This window comes from Cucurbita moschata, unplaced genomic scaffold, assembly GCF_002738365.1.
Source record: "Cucurbita moschata cultivar Rifu unplaced genomic scaffold, Cmos_1.0 Cmo_Scf00013, whole genome shotgun sequence".
NCBI lineage: Eukaryota > Viridiplantae > Streptophyta > Magnoliopsida > Cucurbitales > Cucurbitaceae > Cucurbita > Cucurbita moschata.
In genome coordinates, this window is record NW_019268529.1 from 2,223,359 (window position 1) to 2,244,391 (window position 21,033).

The following is a 21,033-nucleotide window of genomic DNA, read 5'->3' on the forward strand; positions in this document are numbered from 1 at the left end:
TTTTAAAGATGAGGAGATTCCATCACATGGTGGCAACCCTCCACCAGATTCCCAATCATAATTTTGATATTTTTTTACCTTTGTGATTTTCATTCATTTATCACTTTTTATTTATTTATTTATTTATTTAAAGATATTATTTATGTAAATTAATCAGTGTTTTTAATACCAATCACTCAATCTTGTTGGTGGGGCAAATGTATCTTCCAACAATAATGTTAGTTCAACTAATAAATATATTATTCCTCTTTCTCCTTTTGTACCAAAAGTATTCAAATTTTAAACGTAAAAACTCCCCACTTTTGATTAGAAATGTTCGGAAATGAGAGAACTCCTCATTTTTATTTAAAGTTTAAATACTCAACCCACGTGCTACTTCTATTTCAGGTTAAAGTAAGATATTCATGTACGGCTGACGACGACATCACAACTCGAGATCATGACACATTCATAGAGTAGTTGTATTTATTTTCTTAGACTTAAGCTTTGGTGTTTTCAAAACACGTAAGTCCATGGCTTTGTTTTAAGATGAAGGTAACATTTTATGAAAGTTTAAATGAAATATTTTCGTATTTAATGTTCATGATATGCATACAATGACAACCTTAAATTTAGTAGAAAATTTTAGATCGTTACAAATTTGATACGAAGAAATGAAAGAAGAAAATTAAAAAAGTAGTCAAAATACGACTTAGTAAAAATAACTTCAAAATATTCTATTAACCATTCGAGTAATTATAATTTTAAATATTTTTAAAAAATTTAAGGGTATTAATGAAATTTTTAAAAATTTGGGAGGTATTTTTTAAATATAAATTTATTTATTTTTAATTAATAATTTCAAAAAGTAGTTTTTTAGAACTTAAAAATAGTATGAAGTTGTCACTCACCTCGTTACTTTCGTAAATAAAATATTTTAAATGAAATTATAAATTAAATATATAGATAATAAAAATTAATAAAAAAAAATATATGTGTCGATAAAGTCGCATGAAGTTTTCAAAAATTGAAATGTTTCTTAGAGTTTAAGGCGAAAATATAGTTAATTATTTATTGGTTCAAATATATTAAAATAATAAAATTATATAAACAATCACAACTTGAAAATGGTTGAAAATACATCACAATGGGAACCAACAAACGGCACTAAAAAAGAGTCTAACTAACACATGAGATGCACGTGATCTCGATTAAAGAAAAAGCAGGATTTTCAAAAAGTCAAAAATGGTTTTATTCGTCGGTCAACGGTTTGGATTGCAGCTATTTCTTTTGACTTTTTTTTCCTCCTAAACTAATAATAACTTATTAATAATTATAAATATAATAAATAAATAATAATCATCAACCCTATTTAAATAAATTTAAATTTATTATATTTGGTTAATTTTTCTAAAATATAATAAAAATGTTGGTTCATTCATCAATTGATAATTCATAGATATATGAAAAATGAAATTTTACTTTAACCAAAGTTTTCATGAAATTCTTGTGTGGGAAAACTTTATTTTATGTTCATACTCACTTTTCTTGGTCTTTCACCTATATCACATGCAATCACATTCTTCCTCTCTCCATATATATATATATATATGTGTGTTTTTTAGGGAATAAATTATTAACTTATCATATCATTCTCATTGCTTCATTTCTATGGGTCTTTTTTTCAAAATAATAATAATAATAATAAAGAATGTTTTGTTATTCATGTAAGGTTGATGATCTAATGATTAGATATAATTATTAACACAGTTTAGATTATCGAAAAAGTTAATTACCTAAACACTCGTAAATTAGAGATACATGAATGAATTAATACAAGATTCAAATAAGAGCGATCTTGAGAATAAAACGACTAAGAAATGTTTAAGAGAATGAAAGTTATACGTATACCAACAAGGTGCATCTTTCTCTTTCTTTTCGATAACTCATTCATAGGAATTTCAAAGTTGAGTGTATTTTGCCTTGGAGTAATATTATGTTAGGTGGTCTCTTCGAAATTCTCCTAGGAAGCATGAGAGTAGAGGACAAACATGCTGAAAGGACTCGTATTGGTCTGTGTCTTTTTTGGAAAGCACGTGAGTGGATGACAAAACAGGTTGAAATGGCTAGTGTTTGTCTATGTCTTAGAAGCGAGGATCAACTAACGTGATCATGTCACAAACAATACGGTTAGTTATAGAATGTTATTAATTTTTATACTTCTATGAGTTAGCCTTACCAACTTGTCTCCAAAAGGCATGATATTTTTTTCTTCAACGTCACGACTCGAGCGTTAGTGTTAAAAGACTATTATTTATAAGAATAAATAACTTTTTATCAATAATAATCAAGACTTCACCATCACTTTCAATATATTAAATCTTAGAACACCTAGCTATGAATGTAGGTTTTGGAAGGTTTCGTGGACAAAATATGAGACCTATATATATATATATATATATATATAGTGCCTATAAAAGGGCATTGCACATTAAACTAAGCAAACAACAGATTATAGGGACATCCTGTGCTCCATTTGGAGTATTATAAAAATGTCACATCTTAAACTCCTCCATGTTAATGGATCTTCTTAGCACCTACAAAGCTACCTATAAAGATCATGAATACAACCATTTCTCGAATCTTCGTTGTATTTATTATTGCATCCACGTGTGTATGTATACTTTATTAACCTAAATCCTACATCATAACTCTCTATTATTGTCAAATGTTTTGTGATGAAATCTTTTTTAAATCGTGTTGTTTCAAAGTGACTTCTAATTTTTCTTTTAAGAAAATCAAAACATGTTTACAAGATCCTATTAAAATTTGAACTATAATTAAAAATAGAATGTTTTTAACTCACTCTTATTTATTTTATTTAATGCTTGTGGTGTTGTTTTAAAGATGTTTTGGAAACAAAGTTTTTGGCTGTGTTTTAAGATAAAGGTTATGTTTTATGGAATTTAAACGAAGTCTTCTGCATTCAATATCTAATGGTACGTATATAGTAACGACCTCAAATTAAATAGAAAATTTATGGTCATTATAGAAACTTTTAGGTTCGATTCTCCATCATTTATTAGCAATTGTCTGTGATTTAAAAGGTCATATTTGTAACGTTCGTTATTATTACAAACAAATTCACGTCAGTCATCGGTGGAAGCAAAAATTTTGATGACTGTCGTGGTGCCAAAATTTTCACGACTCGAGCTGAAACACAACCTCGCAATCCCCACGGATTGCCATACACCATCTTAGACTTCAACACACTCCCAAAACACTTGCAAAAGAGAAAACACATAGGAAAAGAACGAGAGAGAGGAGTTTGACGAAGTTTTCTGGTGAGCTGCAACCCACGAACCCATAACCAAAACGGACAAACCTGACGTTGAAACGCTCGATTCATGCCACAAAAAGGATCCTCGACAACTCTACGTGAACCCAATGTACGCTTCATGTTCCCCTACGTACATCCGGTCGGTATCAAGAGAGAGGTCTTGGTTTCCTCATAGCTTCGTAGATCTGTGGATGTAGGCGTTTTCGGGACACAAAAATGTTGGAAAAAGGAAGAAGAGAGGCTGATAGAGAAGTAGAGGAAGAAAATGGAGTCAGAAACGACAAATAGAGGAGAGAGAAAAGTTGCCGGAATACCGTGTTGTTAATACCATAGAATATTTGCTAAAACCATTGTACATACATGGTGGTGAAAGTTTTCTATTTACAATCATTTACCTATTCAAATAAATCACAAAGGATATGAAAAGAGTAATAACTGGATATAAGATATTTGCATATAATAAAGAACAAATATGATACCTATAATAAACTGTAATGGAAGGCTAAATATCCTCAATCATAAAACATATTTGCCTATAGTAAATGGTCAAATATGATACATACAGTAAACCAATAATTCAAAGTTAAATATCCTCAACAATGTCTTTGGTAAGTTATCTAGAATTATATCAACATAGATATACAAGACATCTTTGATTTCACTTGAATATGTTCTATATTTGTTATATCATTGATTTCACTTAAGATAGTCTGTGGTCTTCTGCTTGGACAATGATGTCATGAGAGCCCACAAGTAGGTTGATCGGGTATATTTGTATACTCATTCTTCCCTATATTTTCCTTTTTAGGTGCATGACAATGTTAGTCGTGGTGAGAGAGTGCTCGGGAGTTCATTAGTAACAGAAGAATATTGACTCGAGACATCAGACTAATTCTTATATGTAGTCAATATTTCAGTACACATCGTGTATCACAATCTCGTTCCCCCATTACAAGGACAAAACATAAATAAACACATGTTTTTATTTTACTTAAGAAGTTACACCTGTTTGTACAGTTTTAGATTTGCACGAAATTTTGTAGTTATTTTCTCATTGTCTTCTCAATCTTTCATCTTGCGTTTGTATAGTCTGTTAATCACATTCGGTCTTTCGAAGCCTCGAAATTTGGTATGTGGCACTAATTATAAAACATATTAGTCGTGATATAATATGTATTCTCAACAAAAGTTCCATAACACTCCCTTAATTTTACGTATACATTAATAAACCATGATGTCACATCAAAAGTAGGATTAGTTTACAACTTCATAATTGTTCATGTAATCATGACAACAACATAATAATCTCAAAAGCTATGAATTAAATTAAATAAAGAAAGATGCTTTCAGATTATTAATTATGATTAAATCCAATCCAAGCAAATATCCCAACTTGAAAAGGAGAGCTTTTGAGAAAGATGTATATTAAATTCACCATTGCATGTGCACCATACATTATAATATAAAGTTTTCATGGAAACATGATATGAAAGGATAAATTATTCTTCCTTTAGAGTCACAACTTTATGTTTAAATATTGTTTGAACCAAAAAGAGATATTGTTTGAGGCTTTGGAAAGAGATTTAGCATTTTATTATAAGAAAATCTTTGAGCCATTTAGGCTTTAATATTAAAAGTGAGGGCCATATCATACTATATTGTATAATTTGTAGGCTTAGATTTTTGGTCATTGTCAAATCATGCGTGACATGTTAACCATTGCAAGTGATAGACTCCAACATCCTATGGACCTAATACGAATTACTTTAGGAATTGGGTCACTAAAAAAATTGAGAGGATTTTGTGACTGTCCCATTCTTAGATTTGTTTCTTCAATTTCTTTTATTTTAATGTTATTTTAGTTTGTGGACTTCCATATTTAATCTCTTTTGGACTCTAGACTAGAGTATTTTATCTCATAATGATTCGATGTCGTCTATTCCCGGCCACATCATCGTCCTCCTTCGTTAGTACCAATTGCAAATCTTCGGTTGTTTATCCATGGATCAACACCCTCATGTTGGAGTAGTCGTTATCGCTTTGGGTTCTTACCACCGTTGTTGTCAAAAGACTACATGCTGTTGAAAGGATCCAACATACATTTTGGAGTGAAGCCATGGTTCATGGAGCATAACGACTCATGTCCAAGATTCGGATTAGGATTCGAAATCGTGATTCAATTCTTAATGGCCCCTACATTCTACCATGATATGGTTATATTACTTACTTCTTGATTCTAAGAGTGAAGATTATTCTCACAGATCAGCACATGTAGCATGTTTTGTCCCCACTCACATGTATGGTAAAAAAAATTCTCAAGAGATTACTCAACATAAAAAAATTCTTAGACTTAGCCTAGAGTACGGATGTTTTTAACTTAAACGTTCATTTATTTTATTTAGTCTTTCGTTGTGTCATTTTAAAGATGTTTTCGAGCATGTAAGTCCATGAAAGTGTTTTAAGACCGTTATATTTTATGAAGAAGTTTAAACGAAGTATCTCTACAGTCAATGTTCATGATATGTATATAGTAACGACCTTAGATTAAATAGAAAATTTAGGGTCGTTACAGCTGTCATGACGGTCGCGGGTGTCTTGCATCAACCGTTACCAGAGAATATTTGCCTGACCCGAATGGGGGCCCAGGAGATTTGCAAACCCACTATTGGGTTCATACTCGCACGTGTGGACCATGTGTAGAAAAATTTAGTACACATCCCAATTACTCATTGCTATGAAAAATATATTGTTATGATAGGTCTCATTCATGGAATTTTATGTGTTGGTATTTAACTCTAATACTGATTCACTTGCTAAGTATTTCTTAAAATACACAATGCTAAGTATTTCTTAAAACACACAAGTCACGTGCTACTTCTATTTCAGGTAAAGACAAGGCATCGCAACTCGAGACCATGACACATGCATAGAGTAGTCGCATTTATTTTTCTAGACTTAAGCTAGAATAGGATGTTTTTAATTTAAATGTTTTTTTATGGTTGTGTTTTAAGATATTATGTTTTATGAAAAAGTTTACATGTAAGTTTATGGTTGTCTTTTAAGATAAAGGTTATGTTTTATGAAAAAGTTTAAATAAAGTATTTCAACGTTTAGGTATGTTGCAAAGAAAAAACGAAGGTGATTCAAATTTTATGCATCTATGCACTTAAAATATTATGTCATTGTTTCATTTTTATTTTTATCTTTCAATTGAAACTTGTGAAACATCTATAACATTAGTGAGAAATAAATGATTGATAGATAAATATTTATGTCATTTTCAATCAAATATTTAGAATCACAAAATATGTGGAGAATTGATTGACCAAACAATATTCGAATAATAATGTGAAACATAAGAAGGGTGACACATTAATCTTAAATAATATTAAGAAGTAGAAATTGAATTAATTGTGTGATTTCCATTGAATTTAGGTGACAAATATCCGTCTGTTTACAGCGTTGTTCCAACCCACCAAAACCTCACACATCTCATCTAACTTTGGTTCTTTTTCATTCCTTCAAACCTTCCAACTACAAACCTACAATTCACAACTATTTTTAGTTCCCATCACTTACCACTTCTTTCATTTGGCACCTCACCATTTACAATATATTTCAATAGCGTCGTGCTAAGCGACTTAGCACCACGTTACCATGCTAGAGCTGAAGATTTAAATCTTTAATCAACCCAACTTGAAAAATCCTCCAAAATGCTATTCCATGGGATTGATATATCTATGTACTTATCTATAATTATTTAAAAATTCAGACCATAATTTTTTTTTTTTTTTTTTTACTAGCTATAAATAAATAAATAAACTAATACAAACTTGGGGCTAAAGGAATAGATTCGGAGCTGGCATTAAAATACATCTATCCAGAGTACGAAACATTACAAAAATATTTTCAGCTCTAAGATAATAGAGTATGATGAAAATCAGATATTCCAGAAAAGGATTCAGCACTCCATTTTTAATACCTCGTACGACTCCTTACCCTGCTGCAATATTTGCCTCACGTTATCATCATGTTATCCAAATACATTCCAACTAGTTATGGAATAAGGACGAATAATGAGGCTAAGGAAGCATTACCTTGGTGACGGGGAATAAGAAGGTGAACGGGAATGTGAGCGAGAATGGCTTCGAGAGTGAGAACGAGATCGAGACCGAGACCGAGAATAATATCTCCGAGAACCTCTACTTCTACTCCTACTCCTACTCCGACGGTATCTTCTGCAATAAGTAGCAATCAAATCATCCATAAGTCAAGACCTTAAATAAACATAAGGTCTCAAAGTAGGGTTAATTGCTCCCAGATTTAAAAAATCTCAATCATTTGGTTAAAACTTCAAATATAACTTACCTTCGTGGTGAACGACTGTAGCTTCTGCTGCGGCTCCGACGCCGATGGCTATTTAATCGGCTGGTTTCCGCCAGTTTTTCCAGTCTCTGGCGCTCCTGCTCTCTCTTTTTAGCCATTTCCGCAGCTGTATCTTTCTTAACTGCACAGGTCGTCCAACAGTTCAACCATAAATGCCAGAGAAGATATTAAGAGATCTTGAAATAAAGATGATTTTCAATACCAAACATAAAGAAGAGAAGAAGGTTCAAAAGACATAAGGACATCTACTCATCTCTATTGATTGATATTAAAATGTTCAAGAGAGAAGCTGTCCTGAAAGCTCCTTCACAATGGAAATACAAATCCATTGGCACTTACTTTGTTTATTAAGTTGTTGACTCATGATCCTCTTAAGTCGTTCTTGGGGAGTTTCTTTCTTTTCTCCCAGCTTTAAAGGTCCCCCGGAAGAACTTGCCTTAGTTAACTTTGCAAGTGCTGACGACGTACTGCTCAAGCAAATAAATGTCCATAATTATTGTACAAAAACTTCAATGCTCATAGTTACTGTACGAGGACTCAAACACCCGTACTTATTAGACAAGGACTCAAATGTTCATAATTAATGTACAAGGACTTAATGCCCATAAGTATTTTAAAAAGTTAACTTTATACATGCAAAAGGCACCAAACATGAGTATTGGAAGTTCATCAGCCTCAGTGCACAGGACTTGAAACTAAAGTAAATTCAGACTTCATAAATACCTTACTGATGGTTTTACCGCTCTGCTGCTCTTTTCATTATCAAGTGTCATGCCAGACGCTGGGTCAATATGCAATGCCTCGAGTATACGACCAGATGATGGCCTGCATGAAAGCACAGGGGTCAGACATGCTCATTTTAAGAGTTTCATGCACATTTTCTAGTGATTATGCTAAAATCCATTTTAGGGGAATATCTGAGCTTCAAAAAGGAAGCCTCCTTCCATCTTGCTGTGGCAGTTACGCTGAAAATCCTAGGCCTGATCTATACTAAACCACACAAGTTGGTCTCGGGAAACAAAATGGGAGAAAGCTGCAGCACAGTAAAGATTGTCCAATCTATCTTCGCAAGAATGAAAGGTCGAGTGCTCCGACCGGTTTAACATATCAGGCTGAGATGGAGGAGATTGTGGTGGAGATAGTCCTTCTAGCCTTGGTTCCTTGCTTTCGCCAGGGCCTCCAAATTCGGTGATAAATTCAATTTTGGGAGTCCTTGGTTTGTTCCGATGAACATCATCAGAATGCCCTCGAGAATGACGCCTTGAGTGTGATGGGGAATGTGATCTGGACCTTGATCTGCAGAACAATATTACATAATAGTAATTTAGAAAATCAATTTTTATCCTTAGAATCCACAAACCCTGCTAAGAAGCTTAGATAAAAATACATACCTTCTAGAACGTGGATAAGCATCATAAGTTGGACTTCGTCTAGATTCTCTGCACGTGAAAATAGAATGCAAGGTTATTGATCATAAAAAGGCAACTGACATACCATACCAGTTAAAAACAAAAGTGAACTTTTATCCAATCCATATCACACAAAAAAAAAAAGTATCTATACCGGTAAGGATCATGATGAAGGACTCTGGTACCAGTAACTCGTGCAGCTTCTCTTTCCCTTTCCCGTTCCATTTGAGATGCTTTCCTTCTTTCCTTGCGACTTAGCTTCCTCTAAGAGTTTCAGATTTTAGGTTTATGAGACATTTCACTATCAGGGAGCTCAAAAAAATATGTGGTATTTTTTGAATCCTGATAGGAGGAACTTACTATTGCAGGATCGCCTTTGATTATTTCCTTTTGCCTCTTTTCTTCCTCCTTAGCCTTTTTATCCATGTAAACAAGCCAACCATATCTTTTTACACCAAACTCTTTTGCCATTACCTCCATTCCTTCATCATTACTGTCATCACTGTTAAAAACCTCCTCGTCCTCATCCTCATCATCTTCATCATCACTAGCATTATCATCTGCATCTGAATTTGATTCCTCCTTCCCATCCGCCTCATACGAAAATCCCACTTGTGAGTATGACCCCTTGCTTGCAGCAGCAGGAGGCTGTGGTGGCTGAGATCTTCACATATACACAAGAAAAACCATAAACTTATGTAAAATTCAACAGCAGCAGTTCACCCATAAAACTAAAGAGAGAACAAAAAGAACAGAAAGCCTGAGAAACAAAATTTAGAGCAAAATAGAATTTTACGCCCCAAAAAATTGCAACAATCTAATATGTAACTCTATAAGTGGGAAAATGTCCCAACATGAAGATGATGCCCTCTTCCTTCCCCCAACCCAACTAAGGGACGTAAGCACTTCAAAAGCGCGCTAAGAAAGGTTGATCCAACTTTTAAACACCACTAAGAGTAGAATCCTTTAAACAGGGGTGCATGGACTATGTTATGGGAGCTTTACTCTTGGAGACCTCAAGATGAAAATGGGTAATGGAGTGTTGGAAGGGGAGAATAGCAACACTTCTTAGATGGAGGTGAGGCAGGAAACCTTGTCAAGGAGAGAAAGGTGAATTGTAGGTTCAATAAAAACAAAATCAGCTGAAAGAAACTAGTATCCATGACTAGACTATGATTTCATGATGGTTGGTAGAATATTTGGGAGGCTTTGATTGAAGAGCATGTTAAAGATGGGTGTATGATGAATATGAATCCTTTGCACGCTGATGTGGCCATAATTAGGTTGTCCACACTTTCTAAGTGGAGTGGGAAGGGGTGGGAGACTTGTGGACATTTTTTTTATTGGGAACAAATTTCATTGATGTATGAAATTTACAAAAAGAAAAAGGGCAAAGTCCCAACCAAAAAGTTGGAAGAAAGCTTCTCCCATTCGTCAAAAGAGGGTAAGAACCAAAGAAGAGCGTGCATTTACACAAAGGCATAACAAGAAAAATAATTTGTTTCAAAAAAGCTATCAAAAGAAGTTTATTTTATCTCTGAGAAGTTAATGGTTGCACTTCTTCCAAGTTGTAAACAAAGTAGCCCGGAGAAGAAGTATACAAAAAAGGATGACCATTTAGAGTGCAGGTAAGAAGGCTGTTAATCACACTCGGAAAGGCTGTGTACCAGCTGAAAGCTGAGTGAGTCTCCCAAAATCTGTTGGCAAAGTGGCAAGATATAGGGGATGAATAGTTGCCGGCATGTTGTCGTCAAGATTGAGCAGAAGATATAGTGGGAAAAGAGCATCTCAAGTCTAATTTCCACAGCCATGGATCTTTGGAGGGGTTTAATTGGACACCATTCAGGATGTCTATGAACCTAATCCATTCCTCTTTCATCATCAGTGAGGTTTCTCCTCAAATTCAAATTCTACTCACCATGTTTTGTGTTCCACGATCCTGCTATGGAAATATCTTTATGTAGAGATGGAGTATAATTTTGGGAACTTATTAGCCAAGGTTTCCTAATTCAACCAACAATCATGCCAAAATAATGTGTTCAACAAGGAAAAAAGAAAAATAAAGACCAGCCATGGATGTGAGTCTTTTTTAAGATCAAGGGTAAAGGATCAGTCCGTAGTTTCAATGATGTGAAATCCATGGGTACTGTTGACTGATAAATTTTTCCAGTTAGTGGAGAGTGTTGGTTGTTGAAGACCTTCGATTCATAGAGGATGATGGAGTTGAAGCTCCGATGGGTTAGGCAACGAAAAGGGATGAGGAGTCTAGTGTAGAGAGGGCTGAACGGAGGAAGACGTACAGAGAGAAAAAAAAAACATGTTCTAAATAATAATAATAATAATAAGGAAGAAACAACTAAAAATCAAGCCCAACAAAACAGTTCTTTAGCAAATGACGCAACCATTACATCCTATTCACACAGTTTACGGCAAGGCATATAAACAAATAAAATCTTTACCCTCCCACTTATTAATGAGTCCTTAAGTAAAACAAAAATAATGTCTTTTTTTTTTTTTTTTTCCTTTGAGTGAAACAGAAAATTTCAAGGATGAATGAAATTACCACCAACGGTGGATTACAAAAATGATCTCCAATTGTAAATTAAAGAAGAAATACTGTTTATCTTCAAAAAGGTGTGAACATTTACATCAACAAAGAGAATTAAACAAATCCTTAAAGGTGTAAAAGGATGAATGTTTGTCATTGAAGCTCCTTCCATTACTTTCACAACAAAGAGATCAAAAAAAGGAACGATTAAAGGCAAGCCACAAAGTCATCTTGTCTCCCTTGAATGGATGTTCCACCAAAGACTTGATCGTAGAAGCAACCAAAGCAATAAAAAGAAATCTGACAGCAAAAACCACTATTTGTTTTTTTTTTTTTTTTACCCGGGCAAAAACTATCAAACAGGGAATAAAGCTCCATCCATTCACTAACTTCTCTATCATTTAAGATCTTCTGAAGCTAATAACCCAACTGAAATTTTCTACAGCCCACGCTACCTCAAAGATCATAGTAAGTATTATTTCCGCTTGGTCAGAAAAATGTGAAGTGCTAACCCATCAGTCAACACTAAACCTGATATTTAAACTACCTACCACTTGCATAATTAAGTCCTTGAGCTTGACAAGAATACCACGGACTTCTTGAGATACTATAATGGAAAATTTAGTAAAAGCAGCATATTCTTTCTATTTGAATTGCCAAAACCCAAACCACCTCACAGCTTAGAGTGAGAGAGAAACTTCCAAATAATTTGAGAGATGTGAACTGGGAAAACTAGAGCAAAATATTTTTCCATGCCCATCCATGGATATAAAGGGAGACAGAAAATGAGAAGGGGAGAGAAACCTGTCCGATACGAATGGAGCAGACACCTTGGCCTCCATTTCTTGATTCACATGTTGTAAACCATCCTCATCATTAACTGTTGACATAGAAATGTAGAAAGTTCAGTTAATTATTTGCATCATCATGAAAAGCAATACAAATAAAAATAACCTTTGTCCTTATTGCTCATCATATAAGGAAAGTAGTGGGTTTGTGCATTGAACTGTAAGAGGATTTAAGAGTTCGATAAAAGTAAAAAGAAGTACCCACATCCTCGACGCCGATGCTTAATTAAATCTCGATAACGCTGAAAATTAACAAACTCTTCTAACTCCTCTTCTTCCTCAGATTTTTCTTGTGTTCGAATATGTCGAGATCCAGGTTCTCGTATGAAATCAAGCAAAGCACGTCCATCAAATCTGCTCAAAAAATGAAAAACCTACTCCTCAACCTTAAATCATAAATCATTAGCTAAACATAAAGTTTCAAATTGAAACAGTCCTCAGATGATTAAAACTAAAAGAATTGAACCTGTCAATCATAACATCCTGCTTTCCATTCCAAGGAATCCTGAGACAGAAGTTACAAAAAGAAGTTAAAGCATTAAGATAAAGTAAGTGTTCGGATGCTCAAAAATAATAATGCCACCGAACTAGTATAAACATGCCCTGACAATGGGAAAAGGTAAAAGACAATTCCAGTGAAGTACTCATTCTGTTAGAGGTGAAACGGGAAGGTTAGAACTTTAAAAAAAACGTACAACCTCCTGCAATCAAACCCTCCTATAGATACGCAAATGAATGCATCCTTTGGTAGTCGTTTTAAATAACTCAATGAATAAAGTGAAGGCGAAGAATGTTGCGGAATTGTGATGCAGTTGAACCCTACCGTCCAATTCCCAAAATTTCCCTTCAGCACTACGCAAACAACTTTCAAAAGACAAACAAATTGCAGCAATTGGAACAAATTTAACATTTATACGCTAATGACAGAAAGCAGCAGAGAACATAAGCCAATTCCAAGTATCTAGAACACTTAAAAAAATCACAATTCATACTACACCCAAGTTTTGATATCTAAAGCAGAGATGAAATACAAAATTCTTACAGGCCTTGCTGGTCCTGAGTTGCTTGATAGAGACCATCGTCACGGTAGACGCGGCACCGAGTACCAACGACCTGGATGGATTGCTGAGGATCGCCACGACGCTTGGCAAGAAACACAGCGCGTCTTTGAGCTCGCTTCCGAGCAGCGTCCATCATGTCGTGGACCTTCCTCTCGGATCTCCTTGCCTCGTGCCACATCTCTGGAAAATCAGCAATGAAAATTCTAAAGGATTTGGATCAAATCAGGACAACGTAAAAACCCTAATCCCCTTCTCTCCTCGTGGATGATGGAACCACCAAGTTCCCGATGACGAACACGGTCTGCGGTGCTTTCAATTCAATAGCTTGGGGAAGGTTCGGATTTTGGACTGAGTTTGGGCCTTTTGGGCTTTTAGTTATTTATTTGGGCTTTTTTTTTTTTAACACTTTTTCACTTATACTAAATAGGTTTATATTTAAAAATAATAATAACAAATTATAAATTCAATTTTCAAACTAATAGTATCTATTTTAATACTTCAAAATTAAAAAGGTTGGATTGTATAATTTTATATAATAAAAAAATAATCAAATCACATATATTTTCTTTACCGTGATAAAATAAAGTCGATAGTTGACCAAAATAGAGTGGTCAATGTTTGCCCGCGACATGTTAATTAACGAAACAATACAATACATAAATATTAGACATCATTGAAAATAAGGGCTTAAAATCTGATGATTATTGCTTATTAACGATACTAATTAAATAAGACATTTTTTTTCCGTTAACTCATTTGATTCAACAAATGGCTACTCTGATATCTCATGTCATCGATCACCAAAGAGTTGAGACAAACCCCTAACAAGATGAATGAAGAGATGGGGCGATTGTGCAAAATTTTCATAAGATTCAATTGCCTTGATGTAGGAAATCATTTATTTTTGTTTTCGATATATTATGTTAACATTTTGATGCCCTTTCCATGAAATTTTCAAGTCATGTCAATTCCACTTTATTTCCCAATGAGGCAATAAACCCTATTTGATTTTTGGAAAATGGTGACAAAAAAAAAAAAATTAATATTTGGCCCACCTTTCTCAACCGTTCCTATACATTGTAGTACAGGTAACATGCCTAGCTGGATGATATTATTTTAGACATTAGTCTTTGTGACCTATTTGGTACCCAAACCACCAATGCCAATTATTCATATTTTTAGACCCCTAAACATTAATTTTTCCAAAACATACCCTAATTCTTTTACTCTTTTAATCTATATTAAATGAATTTTTAAAATTAGTGAAATTTTATATGAAAATCCTTTTAACTTAAAAAAAAATTGAAAATTATTATTATTACTAATATTATATTTTTAAAATTATCATAAAATTTTAAAATTTTTGTAAAAAATAAAAAATGTTATGGATAAAAATCTGTCTATTGATATTTAATAAATTATCTGCAAACATTTTAATTATTTTTTAAACCCTAGTTGGTAAAAATACTTTTGAATTTTTTAAAAAAGTTTAAAGGTGCTTTTGTAATTATACTTCTGAATTTTCATTTTTAATTTAAGAATATTTTTTTAGATTTTTAAAAGAGAGGGTTTTATTAAAACTTTTATTTTTTTTTTTAAACAAAGAAGAGTTTTATTATTATTATTATTAGTTTAGACTTGATGACTTATTTATCAAAAATCATAATTTTTTAGTAACACTTGAACAATTAAAAATAATAAAAAATAATTTTAAACAATTGAAAATAATAAAATAGTTATCAATGGAGCTCATGCCTGGTTCCATTGATTATTTAATAATCTTTTGCCCATTTCAGAAGGTATGCGTTGTTTCCCAATCAATTAATTTTATATAATACTTTAAAAAGAAATATATTTCACATAACATTAATATTAATAATAAATATTATTATATTTTAATTTTAAAAATAAAAACTCTAATTAAATTGAATCACGCCCATTCTAAAATTAAATTGAATTATTTTATTCTGTAGCCCGCCTAAAATAAGTCAAAATCTAATTAAATATATCAAATAAATGATTTTTAATTAAAATAAAATTCTATATATGTTTTTTTTCTTTCTATTTTGATGTTATTAATATTTAAAGAAAAGAATTCATTTTTCTTGGAGCCAATTAACTTAAACAATATTTTCAAAGAAAAATAAAAATACTTTTTGTTTTTATTCACTTTATTTTCTTCAATTTTAAATATTCTTGAATTTCAAATGTTTTTTTATTTAATTACAAAAGTTTACATTAAAAAATCTATTTTCATCTTATTTTCAATCTTTTAACTCAGATTTTTTACAAATAAATTATATCTATTTCAAAATTTAATAATTATTTTTTTAAAATTAAAAAATTCAATATTTTTGACTTATTATGTCTAAATTCAAATATTTGTGAAAAAGGTTCATCTGTATGTGACGTGTTGAAGATAATAGTTTTGAATAAAAAAATGTCATATCAACTTTTTAATTATTTATAATAAATTGATGAGAAATAACAAAAACAACTTTTTTATACAAAGTTTAATTGCTAAAAGAATAATATTTAAATAAGTATATACTAAGATAAAAATATGGAAAATTGGTCAAATTTTACCTCTAAACTTGATATTTATTTTTATTAAAAATTTTAAATTCATCCAATTATTTCTCAAATTTTAATAAATAAAAGATTATATTCAAAAATTCGCTCATATCCTCAATAAATCGTAAAATTTAGGTATCTTATCAAATTAGTGGATAAATTAACAAAATAATAATAATTAGCGGATGATATTGTAATATTAAATTAAGTCTATAGTTTTATTGGGTAAAATTAAAAATTTAGAGTAAAAATTAAAAAGGAGGTAAAAACTTTAGAGTAAAATTTAAAAAGTAATAATTTTAAATGTTATTTGACTTTAAAACGTCAAATAACTCAAAACTTAACTTGAAATGAGCTTAACATTTGTCCACCCTCCGAAATATTCAAAGTAACCTAAAAGTATCTAAAATGAACATGAATGTCTCTAGGTAAGCCTAAAGCACATAACCCACCCCTCGAAGCTACGTGAGTGTCTTAAAATTACCCAAACGTCCTTTGAAATCAAAACCTAACTCAAGATGACATTAAAATGTATAGAGCAACCCTAGAAACCTACCAACTAACCAAACGTAGCTAAAGAGTGTCTAAGTGTCTTTAAGAAACCTTAACGCACCGGCAATACTCACCTCTAGTCACCATTACTTACTACCATTTCGATAACCCCTTGTAATGATTGACTGTAATGACCATATCATATATTATAAATATAAATACGAGACTATTAATTAATAATACTTAATCGTTCTCATGCAAATAGACATCCTATTGTATTTAATAAGTTTTTAAATGGTAAAAAAAATGTCAACCAATAATTAAAATTCAATTTTAAGTAAAGACTTGTACAGAGAAAAGTGGAAGGATAAATTTGTAATTTGAAATAGTAAATAAATAAGAGGGTGGGAAGATTCAAACAAACGAAGAATAAATAAATAAATAAATAAATAAATGAGAAGAGTAATCGATGACAGATCATCAAGGAAAGAAGACGTGGACCAATTAAAACCAAAGTCGCCTGGGGCCCACCACCACCACCACTACCACCAAAATATCCACTTAATATAACCTATCTTCCTCTAAACCCCTCTTATTAAAAATAAATAAATAAATAAACCAAAACAGAGAGAAAAAAAAAGAAAAGAAGAAGAAGCCATTGAGCCCTCCGACGAGGCCACTCCTCCGTTCATCCCCGGCCACGGGGCTCTGTCGGGGATTCCACCCAAACCCACATCCACCATGTCCGAATCCTACGCGCCTCCGCCACCGCCCCGCAAGCCAAGGTTCGTCCCGACGGCTCTGTACAAGCAGCGATCCTGGTCGCCGGACGCATCAAGAGAGGAGGCGTGGCAGAGGCAGAAGGGGAGAAGCAAGAAAGGAAGAAGCCGGAGCGTGACGGCGGAGGATCTGGACGAGTTAAAGGCCTGTCTCGAGTTGGGTTTCGAGTTCGACTCGTCCGAGTTAGACACCCGACTCTCCAATACCTTACCGGCTTTGGAACTGTATCACGCCGTCAATAAAAGCTACTCCGATTCCATCTCCAAGTCCACCGCTACGACGGCGGTTTCATCCCCCGACCGTGATTCCGTCAATTCTCCTTCCCCTCTCGGCAGCCCCCTTGCCATCCTCGGCTCCTCCGGTAGCCTTCAATTTCATGCTTTATTTTTTATTTATATTTAATTGTAGAAGTGAATCTAACCGAATTTGTTTGATGGAAATGAAAAGGAAAAAATCCACAGGCGGTGAAGACAAAGCTCCGACAGTGGGCTCAAGTGGTCGCCTGTTCGGTCAGAAACTCCTCAACCTAAGTCCGGTTAATTCTAAACTAAACCATAGTTAGTCAAAAGAAGAATGGACGTCACCGTTCACCCACCACCGCCAGTATGATTACTGTTTGAATTATGAATACAATTTTGGTGATTGTTTTTGTTTTAGAGGAGTTTTATATAATATATAATTATTATATGCAAAAATGGAGAGACAAAAAGAAAAGGAAAAAGAAAAAAGAAGAAGAAAACAGTGGTGGGTGTTATTTTGTGTTTGAACTTTTTTGTTTTTTTACTAGGTTTCTGTTTGAATTCTGTTGTTAAAAGGTCAAAACTTTGGTGGGTGTCCTTTTTTCTTGGATATGATTTCATCTTCTTCCAGGTTCTTCAAACACTTTTGGGTAAGTGATTGTTGATTTAGGTTTGATGCGCCAATTATCTCAAACTTTGTTCTACCATGTTTGCTTTCGGCTCAACAAATATGGAAAAAATCAATATATGTATCTTTGTTCGGCCCATGCTCTCTTTTTCTAGCTATGTCACTTGAGTTGTCAAGAATAAATTGCCCTAGGATTGCTCCAACGTTTAGCTTTGGAATTTCTGGGATTGAGTCATCGAAAAAGAAACTGCATCTTGATTACAAATTTGGGTAGTGAGGTGTTACAAATGGTATTAGATCGGGACCTCTCCTAATACGATGTGGTTTCGAGGATGAACCAATGCGAAATGATGCGTTCTTTCTAGAGTCTACAATTGTGAAGTCGGGACATCCAACTACTGATGTTCCATCTATAGTGTAGATATATCCGAATAAGATATTGCTACCGTCTACATTTTCACTATGATCAATATCCATAAAACATAACAGAATTACTTTGTCATTGTCATAATGAAATGAAGTATTAGATGTACCTCTCAAATATCTTAGTAGTCACTCCACAGCTTTCCCAATGTTCTTTCCTCGAGTTTTCCATGTGTTATTTCACGTCTAGTGCATACCATAACATACATCAATCTCCCAATTACACAAGTGTGTGAAACAAATGTCATGTGCTCACACGCCTTAACTGTTTCGGGTTTGGACATCATCTTCTTAATCTACTACTATGGGGATAGACTTAATGTCCCTATGACAATTTAACACGATTTGTCAAAGGAGTAGTCTTGAGTTTAGCATCATTCATTATAAATTTGGACATCTTCTCGATGCACTACTCTAGTGGATAGATTTAATGTGTAAGTAGACCTATATTGAGAAATCGTAACCCAAGAATCTCCTTTGTTGCACCCAAATCTTTCCTCTCGTATACCGAACAAATGCTTGTCTTGAAGTTGTTTTATATCCCTCCTATTGAATCATGTAATCAATATCTTATGCAAATACAAGATTAGCAATACATGGGAATCAATGCATTTCTTAAAACAACAACACTGATCTTTTTACTCCTGTGAAAACCACTCTCCCATGTGAAGAAGTTAAACTTCTTATACCACTGTCTCGGTGTTTGTTTACACCAAGCATTCCTGGCTTGGAACTACAAACCCTCTCCGTTGATGCATATAAACCTCTCTCATTTAGATCTACGTAAAAATAATGCTTTTACATTAATTTGCTCAAGATACAACCCAATCAATTTTATTTTTTTTATTTTTTGAATATCCTTTAACTACTAATCGATCCTTGAACCTCCTTTTGTCACTTAGTTCAGCCTCGATTATGAATCATTATTTGTTTAAGAAAACTCTATTTCTTATAAGCAACCCCGTCTACACCTATGTGTTATTTTTTTCAAGTGAGTTCGTCTCATCATCCATAACATGCTCTCACTTAGCCGAATCCTTCTACGCAACAGTTTTATCATATGTCACATTACAATATCTTAGAATTTGTCTGTTTTCCTCATCTCAAAACTTGTATCCAAATATGTCAAAACCATAACCTATGAAATAGCACTTCGCAGCCTTAGCATCAAGTTCGTCTCTCTTCTCTAGATCAACGTAAATGTATGAAGTACAACCAAAATGTCTTTGGCAGCCTAGAATGAATCCTCGTACTTTTTACCCACTCATTCAATGTTCTGTTCATTCTTTTAATAATATCATTTTGTCTTACCGTATCGAGAACTATTCCCATTAATTTGATTTCCTCAGTTGCACAAAATGTTTTGAATTCTGACTTGTCATACTCTTGTCCATCATCAAACCTTAGATTTTCAACTTAACTTTTTTTTTTTTTTTTTTTAAGGTGGCCAATATGGGACTGGAGAATGTCATATAAGGAAACCATGACCAGTTGAATCTAAGAACCCTCATAAGCGCCTGAATATGCAAATCCCTAGTCACAAATGCTAAAACCCCCCGAATCAATTTGATTTCACCCCAAGGAGAAATAAGACTTGAATTACCTTATTGATCAAATACAAGAAAACTTCTATGAGATTTGAATCACTCCACAAGGAAGATTTATTATATCAAGCTTGAATGATTCTAAATATGCAATCTAAATTATATGGAATTGCAAAGAAACTTAGCCGTTGGTTAAAAGAAAGCACAAGAATAGTATCCCAAGATACAGGTAAAGATGACATCAAAATCAATGTTTTAATTTCATCTTCCAAATTAATTTCCGCGTAACTCTATCGATTTTACAATCATATTGAATTCTTTTATTTGATTTACAACATATCCACATTGAGACATCTGTAAATTGAATAGTCTACGCATCGACTATACCTTGTTCATAGTCGATGACTTTTCATACATATTTGACAACGCATTCAAACAGATCCGACGTTGTCTTCTCCTTGACGATGTTGATTGCCACATTTTTTTGTCAACATTAACCGAATAAACCCTAGAGCCTTCAATCCTTGAGCTTTTGCTCCTCCATGGTCATGGAATCCGACTTCACCTCGGACAATGGTTCTTGAAGATCTCTCTAGTACAAATAAACTTCAATCTGATCTTGCAGAAACCGCAATCATATCTATCAAAGTTCTCGATTTCGATCTTTAAGCTTTCCATCTTCACATATCGTGGTAAATCTCTCCAAACTTTGATACCAATTCTTAAGATCACATAACTCACATAACTCACATACTTGATTTTGATGAAGAATACGAAAAACA

General features: G+C 33.3%; 2 protein-coding genes across 4 annotated transcripts; one reads left to right on the forward strand and one right to left on the reverse strand.

Moving 5' to 3' along the window:
- Positions 1–7,159: 7,159 nt before the first annotated feature.
- LOC111451173 (CLK4-associating serine/arginine rich protein) lies at positions 7,160–13,903 on the reverse strand. 3 transcript variants are annotated; one of them, XM_023091484.1, is made up of 13 exons: positions 13,553–13,903; positions 12,977–13,015; positions 12,716–12,864; positions 12,467–12,542; positions 9,475–9,778; positions 9,269–9,378; positions 9,097–9,144; positions 8,801–9,001; positions 8,429–8,530; positions 8,045–8,172; positions 7,688–7,826; positions 7,438–7,557; positions 7,160–7,322 (listed from the first exon to the last, which is right to left on the reverse strand). In XM_023091484.1, exons 1-13 carry the CDS (start codon positions 13,747–13,749, stop codon positions 7,295–7,297), a joined length of 1,641 nt encoding a protein of 546 aa, XP_022947252.1. In that variant the 5' UTR covers positions 13,750–13,903; the 3' UTR covers positions 7,160–7,294. The 3 variants fall into 3 exon arrangements, with proteins under 3 accessions (XP_022947252.1, XP_022947251.1, XP_022947250.1); XM_023091483.1 differs by having other exon boundaries at positions 7,160–7,325; XM_023091482.1 differs by having other exon boundaries at positions 7,160–7,319; positions 7,417–7,557; positions 13,553–13,902.
- Positions 13,904–17,240: 3,337 nt separating this feature from the next.
- Positions 17,241–18,417, forward strand: LOC111451175. Its single transcript, XM_023091485.1, has 2 exons — positions 17,241–17,778; positions 17,865–18,417. Exons 1-2 carry the CDS (start codon positions 17,379–17,381, stop codon positions 17,945–17,947), a joined length of 483 nt encoding a protein of 160 aa, XP_022947253.1. The 5' UTR covers positions 17,241–17,378; the 3' UTR covers positions 17,948–18,417.
- Positions 18,418–21,033: the final 2,616 nt, after the last annotated feature.